This window comes from Bos taurus, chromosome 3, assembly GCF_002263795.3.
Source record: "Bos taurus isolate L1 Dominette 01449 registration number 42190680 breed Hereford chromosome 3, ARS-UCD2.0, whole genome shotgun sequence".
NCBI lineage: Eukaryota > Metazoa > Chordata > Mammalia > Artiodactyla > Bovidae > Bos > Bos taurus.
The window spans coordinates 58,618,043-58,638,225 of NC_037330.1; the positions used below are offsets into that span (position 1 = coordinate 58,618,043).

The 20,183-nt window shown below is 42.2% G+C and overlaps 1 protein-coding gene across 1 annotated transcript in view; it reads left to right on the top strand.

Annotated features, from left to right (window-relative positions):
• Positions 1 to 263: 263 nt before the first annotated feature.
• The window catches only part of DDAH1 (dimethylarginine dimethylaminohydrolase 1), a 156,812-nt gene continuing 136,892 nt past the window's right edge, over positions 264 to 20,183 (top strand). The window contains 1 exon segment of the mRNA NM_001102201.2: positions 264 to 668. Within this exon segment, the coding sequence (NP_001095671.1) occupies positions 366 to 668 (303 nt within the window). The 5' untranslated portion in view covers positions 264 to 365.

The following is a 20,183-nucleotide window of genomic DNA, read 5'->3' on the forward strand; positions in this document are numbered from 1 at the left end:
CAGGTTCAGGTACCGCGCCTTTTGGCCGAGGTTCCCCCACCCAGCACCCACCAGCGCACACCTCTCGAACTCCCCGCTTCCTCGGCCGCCGCCTTCACCCCGACTTCGTGCGACGGTCGCCACTACAACTCCCGCCTGGGCCGCCTGCAAACCCGAGAGCGCCGAGTGGGCGCGCGGGCTGCGCGCGGGCAGGCGCCCGGAGCTCTGGGCATGCTCAGTCGCGCGGGCAGGGCTCCGGGCGCGAGCAGGGCTCCCGCTGCACCACATTCGCCGGCTGCCAAGGGGAGCCGCCGGGCGCTCGCAGACTCGGCGAGCGCTGCCCGCACAAGACCCTACCGCCGCGCCCCGCGCCGCCACCCCGAGCCATGGCTTCTCTCGGCCACCCAGCCACCTTTGGCCGGGCCACCCATGTCGTGGTACGGGCGCTGCCCGAGTCCCTCGCCCAACAGGCGCTGAGGCGCACCAAGGGCGACGAGGTGGATTTCGCCCGCGCTGAGCGGCAGCACCAGCTCTACGTGGGCGTGCTGGGCAGTAAACTGGGGCTGCAGGTGGTGCAGCTGCCCGCCGACGAGAGCCTCCCAGACTGCGTGTTCGTGGAGGACGTGGCCGTGGTGTGCGAGGAGACGGCCCTGATCACCCGCCCCGGGGCGCCGAGCCGGAGGAAGGAGGTAACTGCCCGCCCGGAGAAGCGAGGGGTGCGGCCCGGGATGCTCGCCCGGCCCTTACCTACCGAGCGCGACCGACTTGCCGGGGAAATCGCGGAACTGGCCCCCGGGCTAGTTCAGAACTTCCCATTTAGGGGAGAGGGTGTGTGTGCGAAAGAGAAGTTCATTGTTCACGCCTCCCGGCTGCCGGCGCAGCTTGAATGCCTTGGAGAGGACCCGACTGAGTGTGGTCGTGCAGACTCGGGCAGGTGGGTGGGGTGGGGAATCCATCTCACAGCATTTTTATTTGTAAAGATTAAAAAGCAGTAAAGACAGTGCAACTCTGCCCGTTTCCCAGGGAGCTGGGGGCAGGGAGAGGTGCCTTTCCAGGCGGGCGGGTGGAGGCTGGGCGAAGGGCTCTGAGGGCGGGTTGGTGACCCTGAACCCACAAGTCCTGCCAAGAGCTGGGATCAGGGCTGTCCAGACGAAGGAACGGGATGTCGGTTCCCATAGATCTACGGCGTCCCAAGTTACTTTTCAGTGGTGGAGAGAGTCCCGCAGAAAGGGACTAACAAGTGAATGAATGTAAGACTGGCTTGCTGAGCTGTGGTGTCTGGGTTGGAAAAGCTATATTCAGTGTAGGGTGTTGGGTGTGTGTATGTGTGTGTATGTTTAATTGGAAATGGTTTCACAAATTCCATAATTTTTATTCTCTCTACTTTAAAACTCATAGTAATTAGAGCTTTTTGTGTTCTCAAAGGATGGTGACTACTTTAAAATATTGCAGTTTGTGAAAATGGCAGTGATTGCTTTAAACACAAGGTAGGTTAGTGGGGAGAGACAAATAGAGTGAGATTGGATTTTTAAATGCCATCTGGCCTGGGATTCTTCTCATTGCCTGCTAAGAGCTGGGGCTCAAGACTCTCGGTTGCTATTGGCATCAAGTGGCATTGCAAGAAGCTGCTAGTTTCTTTCTTATATGGAGGGTTAGGGATTGTTTTCCCCCCTATTTTGTCTTTATTTGATTCACGTTGGAAATGTCTCACAGAGCTCATAGTTAAAAATGTGCTTATTCTCCACCTGCTTCCCTACGCAAGTGGATGATAGAACTTTGCTTGATCTGAGAGAAAAAGCATATTTGGTTTATTTCTCACTGAGATTATCAGCTTTTTTTTCTTCCCCACCCCGCCTTAGCAGAAAACCAAGAGTAACAGGTCGCATTCTCTTAGCTGTTTTATCTCCTTTGCCATGCCTCTCCATCTTTGAGTCTGTGAGATGACCTGCTCCGTTTTAAACTGATAAGCACGTAACCACATTTGAACACTTTCTGATGTGTCCTAGGCCATATGGCAAAACTGTGGTTTGTTTAAAAGAGTAAGGTAGATTTAAAAAACCCTTTCAAAATGGTACTCATTTGTTGAGGCTGGTCCAATTTCCTGTTAAGAGACTGTGAATATATTTAATCATCTATTTCATTTTATTCCTATAATAAAACCTTTCAAATTTTGGCCTTCCTGATGCTAAAGTGGGTAGTGATCTGTCTCCCCATCAGATTTTGAGGCATACATTTAAAAAAGACCTCACTCTTGTATCTTGTACGTGGCCCACTGCCAGAGGCCACATAGTGTAATAGCTTGAACATCAGACTGTAAGTGTAATAGATTGAACATCAGACTGTAAGAACATCAGACTGAATGTAATCCTGTGACCTTGGGGACTATCTCTTGCCTCAGTTTTCTCACCTGTAAAGTGGACATAATCATACCTATTTCATAGAATTTTGGTAATAAATTTGTTAATCCATCTGAAATATAGAGGGCAGGACATTTCATGAAGTGTTTTTATTCACTTCCCAGTGGGTCATGGAAGATTTGCTCCTTGAGCAATAAGAAGTCTACTGTACACTGATGCAGTTATAGTGACATTTCCCCATCCCAGGGTGAAGGGGAGTTGTCTTCATGCCTCAGGTTCCATCCTAATCTGCTCCGTAGCACTGCCTCCCAGGTTGAGTTTTCTGCTGGTGTGTGGTCCCTCCCCACATCACCTTTGCCATTGCCTCTGATCAGATCCCCAGGGTAACAGACCTTCCAATCAGAGAAAGGAATTCAGGCAGTCATGTTGGGTGGGGTGCTTCAGAGATTTCTTTGAAATCTCTCATAGTTTGCTGCCTACATTGAAGTTAATATGCTTGCTGAGTGAATGAACAAATGAATTAATAAAATACTAGTTAGCTTCCCAGGTGGCTCAGTGTTTAAAAATCCACCTGCCAAGCAAGAGACATGGTTCGATCCCTGGGTCAGGAAGATCTCCTTGAGAAAGAACATGCAAGCCACTCCAGAATTATCGCCTGGAAAATTCCACGGACAGAGGACCCTACAGGAGGCTACAGTCCATGGAGTCACAAAAGAGTTGGACATGACTTAGCGACTAAACAGCTAACAGCTCAACAATTAGCTAATATCAGTAAGCTGATAATAATTATTTTAAGGCCCTCTTGAATTATTATATATAAATATTTCATGTAACACTAATCTCCCTAACTGAAATTACACAACAGCCAATGCATTATTTTAAAATTATTAACACTATTCAAAAAAAAATTATTAACACTGATCTCCTTGTTTCCTGTCTCTTACTACTCATTCCATTTTCCGCCAAGTTGGTCTTTCTAAAACTCAAATCTGATCCTGTTCCTCTTCTGGTTAAAATTCTAGAAGGGCCTCCACTGAGCTTGATAAACCCATTGAGCTGGGCTCTGCTTGCCTTTTCAGCTTTAGCTGCATCTCTGACCCCACCCCACATGCCTCTCAACCCTTGGCTCAAGCCAGGTTCTTTTTCTGACTCACTATACTATTGCTTTTATGGGCATACATTTCTCCTTCACCCAGGACACTCTTCCTCCTTCCTCTCCTGCATTTTATCTGGCTTTTCCTACTCATGCGTCAGTTCTCAGCTTACTGTTCCCATTAATATTATTAGCTAATTGTTACTGGGTGCTTGCCATTTGCCAGACATTGTGCTGGATTTATGACATGCATTTCAATGAATGTTCACATCAACTCTTTGAGCTCATTGTTATCATTATTTGTGTTTAAAAGTTGATGACACTGAGTCTGGGTGAGATTAAATAAATTGCCCAGGGCAAACCACTTCAGTATTCTTGCCTTGAGAACCCCATGAACAGTTTGAAAAGGCAAAAAGATAGGATACTGAAAGATTAACTCCCCAGGTCAGTAGGTGCACAATATGCTACTGGAGATCAGTGGAGCAATAACTCCAGAAAGAATGAAGGGATGGAGCCAAAGCAAAAACAACACCCAGTTCTGGATGGGACTGCTGATAGAAGCAAGATTTGATGCTGTAAAGAGCAGTATTGCACAGGAACCTGGAATGTTAGGTCCATGAATCAAGGCAAATTGGAAGTGATCAAACCGGAGATGGCAAGAGTGAACATCGACATTCTAGGAATCAGCGAACTAAGATGGACTGGAATGGGTAAATTTAACTCAGATGACCATTATATCTATTGCTGTGGGCAGTAATCCCTTATAAGAAATGAAGTAGCCATCATAGTCAAGAAAAGAGTCTAAAATGCAGTAGTTGGATGCAATCTCAAAAACGACAGAATGATCTCTGTTTGTTTCGAAGGTGAACCATTCAATATCATGGTAATCCAAGTCTATGCCCCGACCAGTAATGCTGGAGAAGCTGAAATTGAACAGTTCTATGAAGACCTACAAGATCTCTTAGAACTAACATCCAAAAAAAGATGTCCTTTTCATTATAGGGAACTGGAATGCAAAAGTAGGAAGTCAAGAAACTCCTGGAGTAACAGGCAAATTTGGCCTTGGAGTACAGAATGAAGCAGGGCAAAGGCTAATAGACTTTTGCCAAGAGAACGCACTGGTCATAGCAAACACCCTCTTCCAACAACATAAGAGAAGACTCTATGCATGGACATCACCAATGGTCAACACCGAAATCAGACTGATTATATTCTTTGCAGCCAAAGATGGAGAAGCTCTATACAGTCATCAAAAACAAGACCGGGAGCTGACTGTGGCTCAGATCATGAACTCCTTATTGCCAAATTCAGACTTAAATTTAAAAAAGTAGGGAAAACCACTAGACCATTCAGATATGACCTAAATCAAATCCCTTATGACTATACAGTGGAAGTGAGAAATAGCTTTAAGGGACTAGATCTGATAGATAGAGTGCCTGATGAACTATGGAATGAGGTTCGTGACATTGTACAGGAGACAGGAATCAAGACCATCCCCAAGAGAAAGAAATGCAAAAAAGTAAAATGGCTGTCTGGGGAGGCCTTACAAATAGCTGTGAAAAGAAGGGAAGTGAAAAGCAAAGGAGAAAAGGAAATATATTCCCATTTGAATGCAGAGTTCCAAAGAATAGCAAGGAGAGATAAGAAAGCCTTCCTCAGCAATCAATGCAAAGAAATAGAGGAAAACAATAGAATGGGAAAGACTAGAGATCTCTTCAAGAAAATTAGAGATACTAAGGGAACATTTCATGCAAAGATGGGCTCAATAAAGGACAGAAATGATAGGGACCTAACAGAAGCAGAAGATATGAAGAAGAGATGGCAAGAATACACAGAAGAACTGTACAATAAAGATCTTCATGACCCAGATCATCACGATGATGTGATCACTCACCTAGAGCCTGGAATGTGAAGTTAAGTGGACCTTAGAAAGTGTCACTATGAACAAAGCTAGTGGAGGTGATGGAATTCCAGTTGAGCTATTTCAAATCCTGAAAGATGATGCAGTGAAAGTGCTGCACTCAATATGCCAGCAAATTTGGGAAACTCAGCAGTGGCCACAGGACTGGAAAAGGTCAGTTTTCATTCCAATCCCAAAGAAAGGCAATGCCAAAGAATGTTCAAACTACCGCACAATTGCACTCATCTCACACACTAGTAAAGTGATGCTTAAAATTCTCCAAGCCAGGCTTCAGCAATTCGTGAACCGTGAACTTCCAGATGTTCAAGCTGGTTTTAGAAATGGCAGAGGAACCAGAGATCAAATTGCAAACATCTGCTGTATCATCAGAAAAGCAAGAGAGTTCCAGAAAACCATCTATTTCTGCTTTATTGACTATGTCAAAGCCTTTGACCATGTGGATCACAATAAACTGTGGAAGATTCTGAAAGAGACGGGAATACCAGACCACCTGACCTGCCTCTTAAGAAACCTATATTCAGGTCAGGAAGCAACAGTTAGAACTGGAAATGGAACAACAGACTGGTTCCAAATAGGAAAAGGAGTATGTCAAGGCTGTATATTGTCACCCTGCTTATTTAACTTATATGCAGAGTGAATCATGAGAAATGCTGGGCTGGAAGAAGCACAAGCTGGAATGAAGACTGCCAGGAGAAATATCAATAACCTCGGATATGGAGATGACACCACCCTTATGGCAGAAAATGACGAACTAAAGAGCCTCTTGATGAAAGTGAAAGAACAGAGTGGAAAAGTTAGCTTAAAGCTCAACATTCAGAAAACTAAGATCATGGCATCCGGTCCTATCACTTCATGGCAAATAGATGGGGAAACAGTGGCTGACTTTATCTTTGGGGGCTCCAAAATCGCTGCAGATGGTGATTATAGCCATGAAATTAAAAGACACTTACTCTTTGGAAGGAAAGTTATGACCAACCTAGATAGCATATTCAAAAGCAGAGACATTACTTTGCCAACAAAGGTACGTCTAGTCAAGGCTATGGTTTTTCCAGTGGTCATGTATGGATGTGAGAGTTGGACTGCGAAGAAAGCTGAGTGCTGAAGAATTGATGCTTTTGAACTGTGGTGTTGGAGAAGACTCTTGAGAGTCCCTTGGACTGCAAGGAGATCCAACCAGTCCATTCTAAAGGAGATCAGCCCTGGGTGTTCTTTGGAAGGACTGATGCTAAAGCTGAAACTCCAATACTTTGGCCACCTCATGCGAAGAGTTGACTCATTGGAAAAGACTCTGATGCTGGGAGGAATTGGGGGCAGGAGAAGAAGGGGACAACAGAGGATGAGATGGCTGGATGACATCATCGACTCGATGGACATGAGTTTGGGTGAACTCCGGGAGTTGGTGATGGACAGGGAGGCCTGGCGTGCTGCAGTTCATGGGGTCGCAAAGAGTTGGACATGACTGAGCGACTGAACTGAACTGAACTGAAAGGTCTAGTTCCAAGTGTTGTGATGTTGATCTCACTTTCTCAAGCATAGGATTGGTTCTCCTTTTATGAACACCTCTGTATGCCCTGTTATATTTATTGTAACATATGATAATTGTCTGTGTATCTTTCTGTAGCCCCCCCACTATTATGAAAGCTGTGAGGCAAGAATCATATCTGCATTGTTCAACATGTTATCCCCTGGACCTTGTATATGTGGCAAATATTTTGTTGAAAAAAAAAATGTGTCTATGATTTTAAGTCAACCTTTGTTCTCCCTCATTATGGCATATTTGGTGTTTTTTAAGCATTTCCAGTCAGTAGAGTCCCAAAAGTTTCATTGCAACTCTGGGTGATTTGTAACTGTTTTTCTCTTCCTCTCTCTTTTAATGCCTTTGTCTCTTGTTGTTGTTTTGTTTTTATTAAAATGCTGAGAAGTTTCTTTTTAATCAAAACATCATGTTATATTTAATGACTTTTCTTCCTTGGAAAAAAGGACTGAGAACCGAACTCAAGAAAGTAACCCTTCTGTGCACACTCAGTATTTGCCCTAAAGGGGCCTCCAAAGATTAGTAAAACACAGACCATGTCTGCAGCAAGCGTAAGTTTTAGTGAAGAAAACTGTATATAGAGAAAATCAGCAAATAATATTACTTGTCTTATAACTCCATGTCTTCAGGAATATGAATGCCTTCATATGTTGAATACTTTGAAGACAAATAAATTAGCCTTGAAAAGCTAGTCATATTTTAAATGAATCCAGATTACATTTCAGAGGGGGAAAAGGTCGATTATAAATATCAAAAGTTGAGTAAACAAATATCTAAATGCTGAAATAAAGCAAGTGACAGGGTGTGATGACTGGATTTTTTTAAAAATAAAAATTTCTATTATACTTGCCTGTAGTACCAAATTCAAAAGGCACAAAAGGAAACATAGTAAAGGTAACTCTTTCCCCCTCACCTGACCCTTGTACCTTACCACCCACTTCTCTTCCTGAGGCAAATACTAATGCCATTTTCTGTAATTTTTTTTCCAGAAGGTTTTTAGTACTTAGTAAATGATTAACTGACAAAATTTATTCAAGGAAAATTGTGAAATATATCCTTTGCCCTTTCAGCCCTCTCTCAGAGCCATTTTATATTTTCCCAGGTACTAAGTATTAATATATAAAGTATTCTGTCTAGGAAAAAAGCCAAGCAAACTCATTCTCACAAAGTAATAATGGCTTTAGTTATCCCTACGTAGAGCCTTTGCATTGTTGGGGACCTCTTTAGGAAGAAGGCAATGCTTCAGTTCAGTTCAGTTCAGTTGCTCAGTTGTGTCCAACTCTTTGTGACCCCATGAATTGCAGCATGCCAGGCCTCCCTGTCCATCACCAACTCCCGGAGTTTACTTAAACTCATGTCCATCGAGTCGGTAATGCCATCCAGCCATCTCATCCTCTGTCGTCCCCTTCTTCTCCTGCCCCCAATTCCTCCCAGCATCAGGGTCTTTTCTAATGAGTCAACTCTTCACATGAGGTGGCCAAAGTATTGGAGTTTCAGCTTTAGCATCAGTCCTTCCAAAGAACACCCAGGGCTGATCTCCTTTAGAATGGACTGGTTGGATCTCCTTGCAGTCCAAGGGACTCTCAAGAGTCTTCTCCAACACCACCGTTCAAAAGCATCAATTCTTCAGCGCTCAGCTTTCTTCACAGTCCAACTCTCACATCCATACATGACCACTGGAAAAACCATAGCCTTGACTAGACGTACCTTTGTTGGCAAAGTAATGTCTCTGCTTTTGAATATGCTATCTAGGTTGGTCATAACTTTCCTTCCAAGGAGTAAGCGTCTTTTAATTTCATGGCTGCAGTCACCATCTGCAGTGATTTTGGAGCCCCCCAAAATAAAGTCTGACACTTTCCACTGTTTCCCCATCTATTTAGCACAAGGTAATAAATCTCCAATGTAGAAATGGACATGAAGGCCAGGGGTGGGGGGTGGGGGTGGAGTCAGGGGTGGTGGACAGGAAGGTGTAAATGGAAAAGATAAGCAATACATATTTGCATAGTAATTTCTGTTCTATTAGGGCAGTTAGCTATTTGCATCTACATATTTTGGTCCTGGGAGAAGGCAATGGTAACCCACTCCAGTACTCTTGCCTGAAAAATCCCATGGACGGAGGAGCCTGGTAGGCTGCAGTCCATGGAGTTGCTAGGAGTTGGACATGACATAGCAAATTCACTTTCACTTTGATGCATTGGAGAAGGAAATGGCAACCCACTCCAGTATTCTTGCCTGGAGAATCCCAGGGACGGGAGAGCCTGGTGGGCTGCCATCTCTGGGGTTGCACAGAGTCGGACACAACTGAAGCGACTTAGCAGCAGCAGCATTTTGGTCCTGGCTTCTTATCTGGTTAGGAAAAAGCATAATTATATTATTTCCAAAGGCAAGGTGAGCATTAAGATCGTGTCTAATAACCAACCAAGTTGTGTATGTGTGTGTGTGAATAATAAAATGATAATGTTATTATTTTTGTTGTTTAGTTACTAAGTCATGTCTGACTCTTTGCAACCCCATAGTCTGTAGCTCACCAGGCTCCTCTGTCTGTGGGATTTCCCAGGACAGGGTACTGGAGTGGGTTGCTATTTCCTTCTCCAGGGGTTCTTCCCCACCCAAGGATCAAACCTGTGTCTCCTGCAGTGGGAGGCAGATTCTTTACCAATGAGCCAACAGGGAAGCCTCAGAATTATTTTTAATATTAGCTCTATTTAAAAGATAAGGGGACTGAGTCTTGGATAACCAAGGTTACATAACTGATCCAAAGTCACACACAGCTAATTAGTGGCAGAATTGAACTTCTCATGAAAGTATGATCATTTTTGCTTGAAGGGCTTGTTGCCAGTTGTTGAGTTTAATGGATCATTAAATCAATATAAAACTGCTACCTGAGTTTCATTTTATACACTAACAATGTACAATATAACTTGGACATTAACTAAGTGAATCATTTTACCTCCCTCCCTCCTAAAAAACTAAGTTTTTTTTTCATTTTAGTTAAAAAAAATAATTCATTTACATGAAATCCCCAAATTGCCTGGGCACAGTTCATGAATAATTGTGCCTTATTTACCAGCAGACTGCTTGATTGCTTTTTGAAATGCACACATTTCCTCAAACTTCTGTTTAACTTCAGGTGAGAAAACTGCCCTAAGCCATAATTAGAAATTACCCAGACTCTTACCAAGCTGGAAAGTGAATGAACTAGAGGCGCCTCACATGGCAACAGATTAACGGTTCTTGATAAATTGTCACCTCAAACTGGTTAGAACAACTGCTGCCTTTCAGGGTGTTTCTTTTCAGACTCTTTTACGTGGCCTTGGCAATAAGCTTTTGGAAATTGAACTGTTTCTTGGAAACTTGGATGCATCTAATAATGTAATCTACTCCCCTGCAGTTGATCTTGAAAGCCTTGAAAAGAAAAAATGTAATGATGAGTAGGGAGTGACTTCTATTAGATACTATTAGCTGAAAATAAGCTTTCTGCAGAGATCCTTAGAATCATAAAACTAAGAAGGCAGGGATGGATCCCTTATAATTCAGATATGCTGTGAAATTGCTTTTGCATGTTTTTGAATTCTTACTGAGCTCAGATTTCTTCAAAACTAGGTATCTAGTTCATTAATGTAAACCACAACACAGAAAAATCTACTTAAGACTTTTGAACAGATTTACCTTCTATTATCTTTGCATCATAAATAAATGATTCATGAAACTCAATCTAAATTTGGAGATGTGTGTTTAGAAAATGAGTGATGGTTATTATTTACTTGACAGCATTTGCTGTTAAAATCTGTAACCGCATCAGAAAGCCCAGCTTCCTGACTGGAGATCTGGACACTTGGTAGAGTTCATTCTCCTAATCAAGAGGTACCATAATTGAAGGTAAAATCACTGAAATCTTAGTGAGAAAAGGTTTCATTTACACCTTATAGGACTGCAGTGCATTGTTTACCCCATGAAGTAGATGAATCTTTATTTACTGTAGCGAAATCCCTGATGTTCCATCAGAATGCTCCCCTGACCTTTGAAGTTGGCTTTCACTGCTTTCCCTACACTGATATTAGGCATTAAATCTGTCAGAGTCCTCAGGCACATTTCATAAACAGGCACTTCTCATCCAAATGGACAGAGTAATCTCAAACAACAAATCCCCTTTTAAAATGTGTGCATGTAACACCATCCTAGTTTACTTTGTCATCATCAAACAATGTAATAATATACATTGTCTTCCTAAAACTGAGCGCTGATGGAGGGGTAGAATCACATAGAAAGAATAGATCACTGGACTGTAGGTTCATCGTGTTTGTATGACCAGAGAAATGAGCACAGCAGACCATGAAGACAGAAGTACGAATTAGTACAGGGTGGGTTTAATTTTGCCCAACAAATCAATGGGGACAAACCTGAATTAGTTTAACATAGCAAATTAAAGGGAATACAACTTTTAGCCTGCTTTCATAGCTAGATGGGCTTATGGTATAAGTTGTCGTTCTGATAGAGATGAGTAAGTACATCAGTATTTTGCTTGACTTGAATATGTGTAAGTAAATCTTTGACTTCATTAAAAATGTGTTTGCCTTGAGTTCTCTGTCCTTATTTTGTTTAAGAAATATTGAAGTTTTCTATGGAAAACTTTCAGAAGTTTTCTTCAGAAACAGACTCACAGACTTAAAGAACAAACTTATGTTTACCAGGAAGAATCGGGGGAAGGGATAGTTAGGGAGTTTGAGATAAACACAGACACACTGCTATATTTAAAATGGATAAAATGCTTCTAAATGGCACAGAGAACTCTGTTCAATGTTATCTGGCAGCCTGGATGGAAGGGAAGACTAGGGGAGAATGGATACTATATGTATGAGTCACTCTGCTGAGCATCTGAAGCTATCTCAACATTGTTAAGTGGCTATACTCCAGTGTAAAAAAAAAAGTTAAAAAAATAAATATTGAAATTTTGTTATTTATTTATAGCAGTAATGATGGGTGCCATGATTGTGTTAAAAATGACTGTGATTTTGAAGCTGAAGGCATAATAGTTGGATCACTCGTGTATGTTTGTGCATTCAACAACTGTCTCCTACACACCAGACTCAGTGTTTGATGCTGTGGAGATGTAGGTTAATTAGATACCACTGTTGCCTACAAGGACCTCACAGTCCAGCTAGGGAGGCAGAGCAGTGGCAGACACTTGGAGAATAGGGTTTTATGGCAGAGCTCCGTCTGGTGCTAAGGAACGTCCAGGAGGTGGGTCTGACCCATACCAGGGCTTCTCAGACGTGATTACTGAGTTAGCAGCAACCAGAGGAAGGCAGAGAGAGGCAGTCTTCAGAGACAGCACTATGGGATAGGATGAGGGTGATGGCACCGTGAAAATTAGTTTCACGAATGTTGAAAAGGATGCAGGATTGAGAAAAGCCTGCCTGTGCCCCCTCAGATCTAAAATTTTGATTCCCAGTTCTAAGTTCACCAGGAGAACTACTCCATAATCATGTTTCCTGTTTGGGGCCCAGAGAGATTTGGCTGTCCGACACACTGCATTTCTAACTTGTACTCCCATCTTTTCTTCTGCCTTGTTCTCCATCAGGGTCTGGCATTCCTTCCAGGATTCCTGAATAGCACAGTTTGGGAACTATATAGTCTTACTGACTAAAGTCCACTCCAAATCTGAGATTCATTTCTTGAGGTTGCTAGAATGTCATTTGGCTAAGTTGTGCTTTTTCCCCTTTGGCCCACAATTCGCACATCAGGATGTGTAAAGCAGACCTGGCATCTGCCACATATAGGTATATAATATTACCCGTGTCAATGGCAGGTAAGAGAGAACGCTTTCCTCTTTGCTGTTGAAATGTGTTTTTATTCACAAATCTTTCCATCTTGGCAGTAGACACCACTGAATCTCACACTAATATAAATCAAGTGTACCCAAAACTGAGCATGCATTTATAATCATAGGTTGAATACTATAGAAGCTACAGACAACAGCAGAGTCAGAACACAACACTGTCCTAGGTGTTGGGGCACGCTGGTTTTGATTTTTGTAGTGATAATAAGATCTAATATTCTTTCCAGCTCGGAGATGCTACACTTTCCTTTTGGAACTCAGAGTGTATTAGGGTGGAAAGTAGAGGGTGGAGAAGGGATGGGGGATGGGGAGATTATAATAATTTATATTTGTGAGATGGGATTGGGGTTTGATGAATAAACATATTGGATTTCTTTCAACTGAAAACATTAAACTTGTTCTACTCAATTAACCAATCATTTAAACTCATGCCTTGCTAATGATAACCCATTAAGAGATGAAGTTGAATTTTCTAACTCTATGTCAAAATCTCTACTTATCCCACCTTTTATATGGCACATTTTATAAGAAATGTTTCCCACAGAAAACTTCAAATAAAAGCCGCTGAAAGATCATAAGATTCCTAGAAATCATTCCACATGATTTCTCTCATCACACATCACTGTCATCTGTGTCTACCAGCTGATGTTTCTGTGGTGAATGTGAATCAGTGGCTCCCCAAAAATGGGGAGAATTGGACACAAGGTATGTCCTATGAGGTGTGTTTTCTCTTATAACTAAACGTCTTGACTTGCCCATAGCACTTCTTTCTTATAAACCCCCCATGCATATGTACTAATTTCCATTTGGTGGTGAAATTTGAGTTTCATTTTCCAGATTTTACCTTTTGTCTTCCAAAAAATGCGTACAGTTATTTTTCTATGTAAACACCAAAAAAGCAAGATAGATGTAGTCCTTCTATAATAAGCTGTGTAAAAATTAAGACTGTTGACATAAGTAAGATATTGACATAATTTTTTTTTTAACTTGGAAATATGCTTGTGATAAACTTAGACATTTTTAGCCTGAAATGATTCCAAAAAATTGAAGTTAGTTAAATAACCTTGGTGCGGTTACAAGATAAAAATAGAAGAAAAATACATCTATTTTAATCTTAATTTTTTTTTCATCAAAAGGGAACTTCCATTTTACAGGGAAAGAGAATAACTATAGCTTGGCTTCACTCATATTTATCATATAGATGTATTTTCCAATTCAAGAGTTTTATGTGGAGAAGTTTAGTTCTTTATTTTGAGGCACTCGAACCATTTTTGCTCTTGCTTTCATATTCTCCTGTGTGCCATCTTAGTCCTTTATCAAGGGTCCTGGCTTTCTGGACCCCCTTTCTCCAAAAAATGCACTGTTGGGAGAGGGAGTGACCACAATTTAAAAGGGCACTGAATTCTTCACTTTTCCCTGTCACTCTGTTACTAAGCATCTCTAAAGCTGTAGTCTTCCCTTAGTCTCCAAGCTTCCCCAAGCTTCTCCAAATATATAAGCAGTTTAACTCTGAACAGAGCACAGCTTCAAGACAAGGCTCTTAGTACAGTGTGTTGTGTGTCTTCAAATTGCTGCTATCCATCTACTATCATGGGGTCATGAAATCAATTTAGTGGGTCATGTCCAGCTCTTTTATTTTTCTTAGAATCAGTAGAAAATGTCAGAGTACATGGCAACCTAGGGACAATATTTTTTCATGAAACCTTTCACTTTATACATTCGTGTTCATGTGTATATTAATTAGGAACATAAAATATGTTTCTTACTCTGAGTCATGCTAAGAAAAAAAGTATAAAATAACCCACTATATCACCTTTCAACCAGATTGTACCACTCAGCCTTTTATAGAAATTCTAGAGGGTCATGTCTTTTGGTCTCTGGGTTCTGGGAATCATGGCCAGAATCCCAAATGCTTCTCTATACATATCGAAGCACACTGATTTCCACTTGCTTGGGTTGAATCCTTACCGGGACGGTGTCCTGGCTGTTTGTATTCCTGTCTATCCAACATCAACAACAGAAATCATAATCAGGGAACATAAGGAGGAAGAAGACTGTTTACTTGACTCTTTGCTGGGAGCTGATTCTACCTCCCCTTCTTTGATGACATTCTAAACCAGGGATAGTTACAATGACTAAGACGAGAAAGAATAGCTCCCATCTGAACTTGCATCTTTTTCACTTTGGGAGAGTTGATTAGCAGGCAGCATACTAGTCCCTTGCGTTAGGAGAGGTTGTGCTCCTGCATCTTCCCGCCTGCAGCACCCAGGTGGAAGCTGAGATCTTCGTGGACCCCAGGAGACCTCAGGGTCCAGGGTCAGGATTTGGCTGTGGGTACTCTTGGAAAGAAAACTGAAACTCAGAACAGCGTTTTTGTTGTTGTTGTTGTTCAAAGAGCCCCAGAATGTGCTAAAACAGTCATAATGTTAGTTCAAATCATTCTCAGACCACTGCCGAAAGGCCTACAGGGACCTTGAAAATCACTGCTTTCACCATTTTTTCCCACTTCTGCCATACTAAATGGGTAGAAATCCAGCTTTTATGAAAGAATGCCCAGAGGAAATTTAGTTTTCTTCCCCAAGTAATTCATTTCAGCAGTATTTGTTGTTGACGGTGTCCACTAAATAGGAGACGCTTTGACCAATGTATAGGTTGTGGTTCATTCTGAGAAAGTGCATTTGACTGGTGAGTAATGAGTTAGTCTGTAACTACAGGGAAAAATGTGTCAGGTTTTTTTTTTTTTCTCGTGGTAACCCCCTTTTCACAGCTGAGCAGCCTAGTACTCAGAGTGAAGTGTGCTCCCTCACACATGCTCTTTTGTCCCCTCCACCCCATCCCCGAAAAGGAGTGCTTTGAATATTTTGCTAAGAGACACTAATGATAGAGGCAAACAGTTTGTGGCTGTGACTGGAGAAATTGTGTGTTTGTAGGGAAAGGGCTTAGAAATGTACGTCTTGGAACTATAATTACATGAAGAAAAATGGATAGTGTGATTGTCGTGTTCATGTCTGCATTTTTCTTTGTGAGCGCTCAACTGGATAACTGAAGCCTCTGAGTGGTTTGAAAGAAACTGAGGATTAATATTGCTGCTAAACTGGACCCCAGAGAGAAGCTTCTTGGTGAGGGGGAGGAATGATAGGGATTTAAGTTACAACATTTTCTGGAAAGTAAAGGCAGAAAAATATACAAGATACAGCCTACTGGCCTCAGCTGGCTAAGGGCTCAATTATGATTCTATACACGTTGCCTGAATGAAACACAGTCAGCCTAATGACTGGAAATTCCAAAAATGTAACAGCTACTGTCCCTTGGCCTGTTTAAAACACACACACACAAACACACACAGCCCCACACTCATTCTGAATCAGGTTTGGATAAATTAACACATTCTGGGTCAGGTTTGGATAAAATCAGTTTTCTACCAATGCCTTCTCTGTAAATAATACTTCGTAGTAATGTGGAGCATCAAAAATGATTAGAGGAAAGGACTTCTATGGTGGACCAATGGTTAAGAATCTGCCTACCAATGCAGGGGACACGGGTTTGATCCCTGGGATCTGGGAGGATCCCACATGCCAAGAGGCAACTAAACCGGTGGGTCACAACTACTGAGCCCATGCTCCTGAGCCCATGCTCTGCAACAAGAAAAGCCACCTCAATGAGAAGCCCACACACTGCTCGCCACAACTAGAGTCCCCCGGTTGGCCACTACTAGAGAAAGCCCATGCATAGCAACAAAGACCCAGTGCACCAAAAATAAATAAGTAAACATATAAATAAATAATACTTTTTTTATTTTTATGTTTTTTTAGAAAAAAGACCATTCAATTCCCTTTAGAAAAAAAAATGATTAGAGGGAATCTTGAGTCACTTTTGGAGAAGGAAATGGCAACCCACTCCAGTATTCATGCCTGGAAAATCCCATGGATTGAGGAGCCTGATGGGCTACAATCCATGGGGTCGCAAAGAGTCGGACACGACTGAGCGACTTCTGTGTTCTGTGTGTGTGAGTCACTTTATTTTGGTGAATCACTAGCCAGGAGAAATATTTTTTTAATTCTACTTTTTCACTGGGCTTTTCCAAGTCCATGATCACCTTCTTTCCTCTTGGTTTTACTGTTTTCTGGAACTGTCAACAGAAGAGAAAGAGCTTATGCAGTTCCTGGACCTTTCCTACCCTTCTCTAGTTGGGGAGTTTCTGTAACACCATGGATTTGTTCTCATTTCCTGGACCTTGATAGTGATGTCAAATTACAAGTCTCAACTCATAAGGGCATCATAAAGTCAACTTAGTGTATCATTACCCTCTTTGTTTTTTGCAATGAAGTAGAATTAATATTTCTGATAGAAATATCAGAGTGTGCGCATAACACAGGCAGGTATTGTTTCATGTAACTTTTGTCTTCTTTTCTCACACGTGCACATATGCATGTTCCTTTGTGTGTTGTGGATTCCAGTGTAAAGTGTATTTCTTACTGTGGATCATTGTCATTGAAATCTACTTATCTAGGACACCAACATGAAAAAGATACTATCATTCTAGTTTTTGTTGACATTCTTCACTGTTTGTAGCAACTATAGAGTTTTGGCCTGTGTCAAAGGCACTTGGCTCATTGAGCAAACGGGCAGCTTGGTCTCAGGCACTCCTTTCATTACCTAATCGGAAGGTAAGGCCACTCATCTAAATGTAGCAGAGTACGTGAGATGGAGAAGAAGAGAAGAAAAGCAAACATTGGAAGTATGGTGAAAAAATAGTTCTAAAGTCTTGGGCTTCTGTCAGTGAATAAGCATTTTTAGATATCAAGGACTCCCTCACATAAATGCTATAGAGTGTTTCTATACATTTAAACGTGATATGTTCATTTGTAAACCAAAGTATGATGGTGTGCTATTATAGCCTAGGATGGCAGGTATTCAGAAAACACCCCTCTTATTGAAGGGGCCACATTAGAGCCCTGTGCATTTGCATGTTTTCTTGACACCCACCTCATTTCTGCTGATCCTACTGCTCCTTGTTCCCCACTGATCTGCACAACTGCACCTTTAGCTTGCCCCACTCTCCAAATCCATTATCACTTGAGGTGCCTACTTGTAGGTATATCAGTCATCTTCATGCCAGCATGATCACCTGGCACACGGAGCCTGGCATGTAGAGACACATGCGTTAAAACTGACTCAAGAGGCAGACCGCCTCCTGTGACATTCCTTGAGCTGTGCCTTCTCCTTTCCCAGTGCCTTGAGGGGTGGAAGAGGACAGCTATGGATTCAAATTGTGGTTCCATTGCTTATTAGCTGTGTGGCCTTGAGCAAGTTGAGCCTTCAGTTTCATCATCAATAAAAACTGGCGTAGTTTTGATCACATTATAAGTCTGTTATGTTGATTTGATCTGTTTACATGTTAAAGTGCCTAGCAGTACCATGCAGGAGGAGTTCTATCAGTGAATGATCTGTCCCTTTCCTTTCTGTGGTTGCCTGCCTTCCATCTTTCTAGAGAGCAGTCATTCAAGCCCCTAAGGATTGAGGCTGCACTTTTGTCTTGCTACTTTCTCTCCCTGGAAACTGGAGACCTCTGTCCCTTTGACTGTGGCCTTGCTACCTGGGTCCTACCCAGACATTGAGACTGTGCCTGGAGTTGGGATTCAGAGCTCTTGTATTTTGGTCCCCAGTGCTGACTCTGCCTGAAATCTGCTAGGAGGTTGGGAAAGTAACATTAGAAACATCTCTTGAGCTTGAACCTCAGTTGTGGCTGGGCCAGTCCACTAAAGCTTGTGCTACCAAAAAGGCAGGTATGATGGCAACCCACTCCAGTATTCTTGCCTGAAAATGCCATGGACAGAGGAGGCTGGTGGACTCCTGTCCATGGGATCACAAAGAGTTGGACACAACTTAGTGGCTAAACAACAGTATGGGACCTGGCCTTTTTTCTGCCTCACTTTGGAGTGAGTCGTCATATTCAACTGAAACAAAAATAATATTCTTTGTATAAGTCCTCTTCATCCTTCTGATCTTCTGAATGAGTATTTCAAGAATTTCTGCCGTTAAGCTTGCCATTTGAACTGGTTGCATATGGGTGTTTAGATTTGAATTCACATTTCCTTTTTTTTTTTTTTGGATGTGGACCTTTCTTTTTTTTTTCTTTTAAAGCAGTCCCATCTCTTTATTTTTCCTTTTCATAGCATTGTCCTTTTTTTAATATTTTTATTTATTTATTTTTGTTTTTGGCTGTTGGGGCTTCGTTGCTGCTGGGGCTTTTCTTAGTTGCGGCAAGTGGGGGTTACTCCCTAGCTGTGGTACATGGGCTTCTCATTGCAGTGGCTTCTCTTGTGCAACGCGGGGCTCTAGGACACGAGGGTTTCAGTAGCTGTGGCTCACAGGCTCTAGAGCACAGGCTCAATGGTTGTGGCACGTGGGCATTGTTGCTCTGAAGCATGTGAGATCCTCCCAGATCAGGCATTGAATCCGTGTCTCCTGCATTGGCAGGTGGATTCTTTACCACTGAACCACTTGGGAAACCTGTGGAAGTAGACTGTTTTTAAAGTCTTTTTCAAGTTGTTTACAATATTCCTTCTATTATATGTTTTTATTTTTGCATTAAGGCATGTGAGATCTTAGCTTCCCAACCAGGGATCAAACCCACACCCCCTCCATTGGAAGATGAAGTCATAACCACTGGACTGCCAGGGAAGTTCCTGAATTCACATTTCTAACATCTTTATACATTTAATATCTTTTCCATTTTTAAGAACTTCTAAAATTCTTACGTTGCAAGGTGAAATTCCACCTGGAGTTGAGTTTTGGTTCCTCTTTGCAGTTACGTCATCTTGGGCAATGCACAGCTTTCAATTTCCAGTAAAATATCTTTTTGCTGTTGCCCAAGGTTGTTGAATATTGAAGTGTGCTGAACATTGTGATGGCTTGACATATGTGATTCCACTGGTAACATTGTTATGATGAGGGATAGAGTGAAAGTGAAAGTTGCTCAGTCGTGTCTGACTCTTGCGTCCCCAAGGACTATACAGTCCATGGAATTCTCCAGGCCAGAATACTGGAGTGGGTAGCCTTTCCCTTCTCCAGGGGGTCTTCCCAACCCAGGGATCGAACCCAGGTCTCCTGCATTGCAGGCAGATTCTTTACCAGCTGAGCCACAAGGGAAGCCCAAGAATACTGGAGTGGGTAGCCTGTCCCTTCTCCAGAGGATCTTTCCAACCCAGGAATCAAACCAGGGTCTCCTGCATTGCAGGTGGATTCTTTACCAACTGAACTATCAGGGAATGGTAGTAGAAACATTATTATTTAGGAACTAGAGATGACTAGCTTGTTCTTGATGATATCTCTGACTGAATAGATTTGACCTATGTCACTGTGACCGCGATGCTCTGACAACCCTTTGGGAGAGGCCTTGATAAAAAGAGGCTACCCTTAGAAAGCTCCAGGCAACTTAAAGATCTACTCGTTAGCAA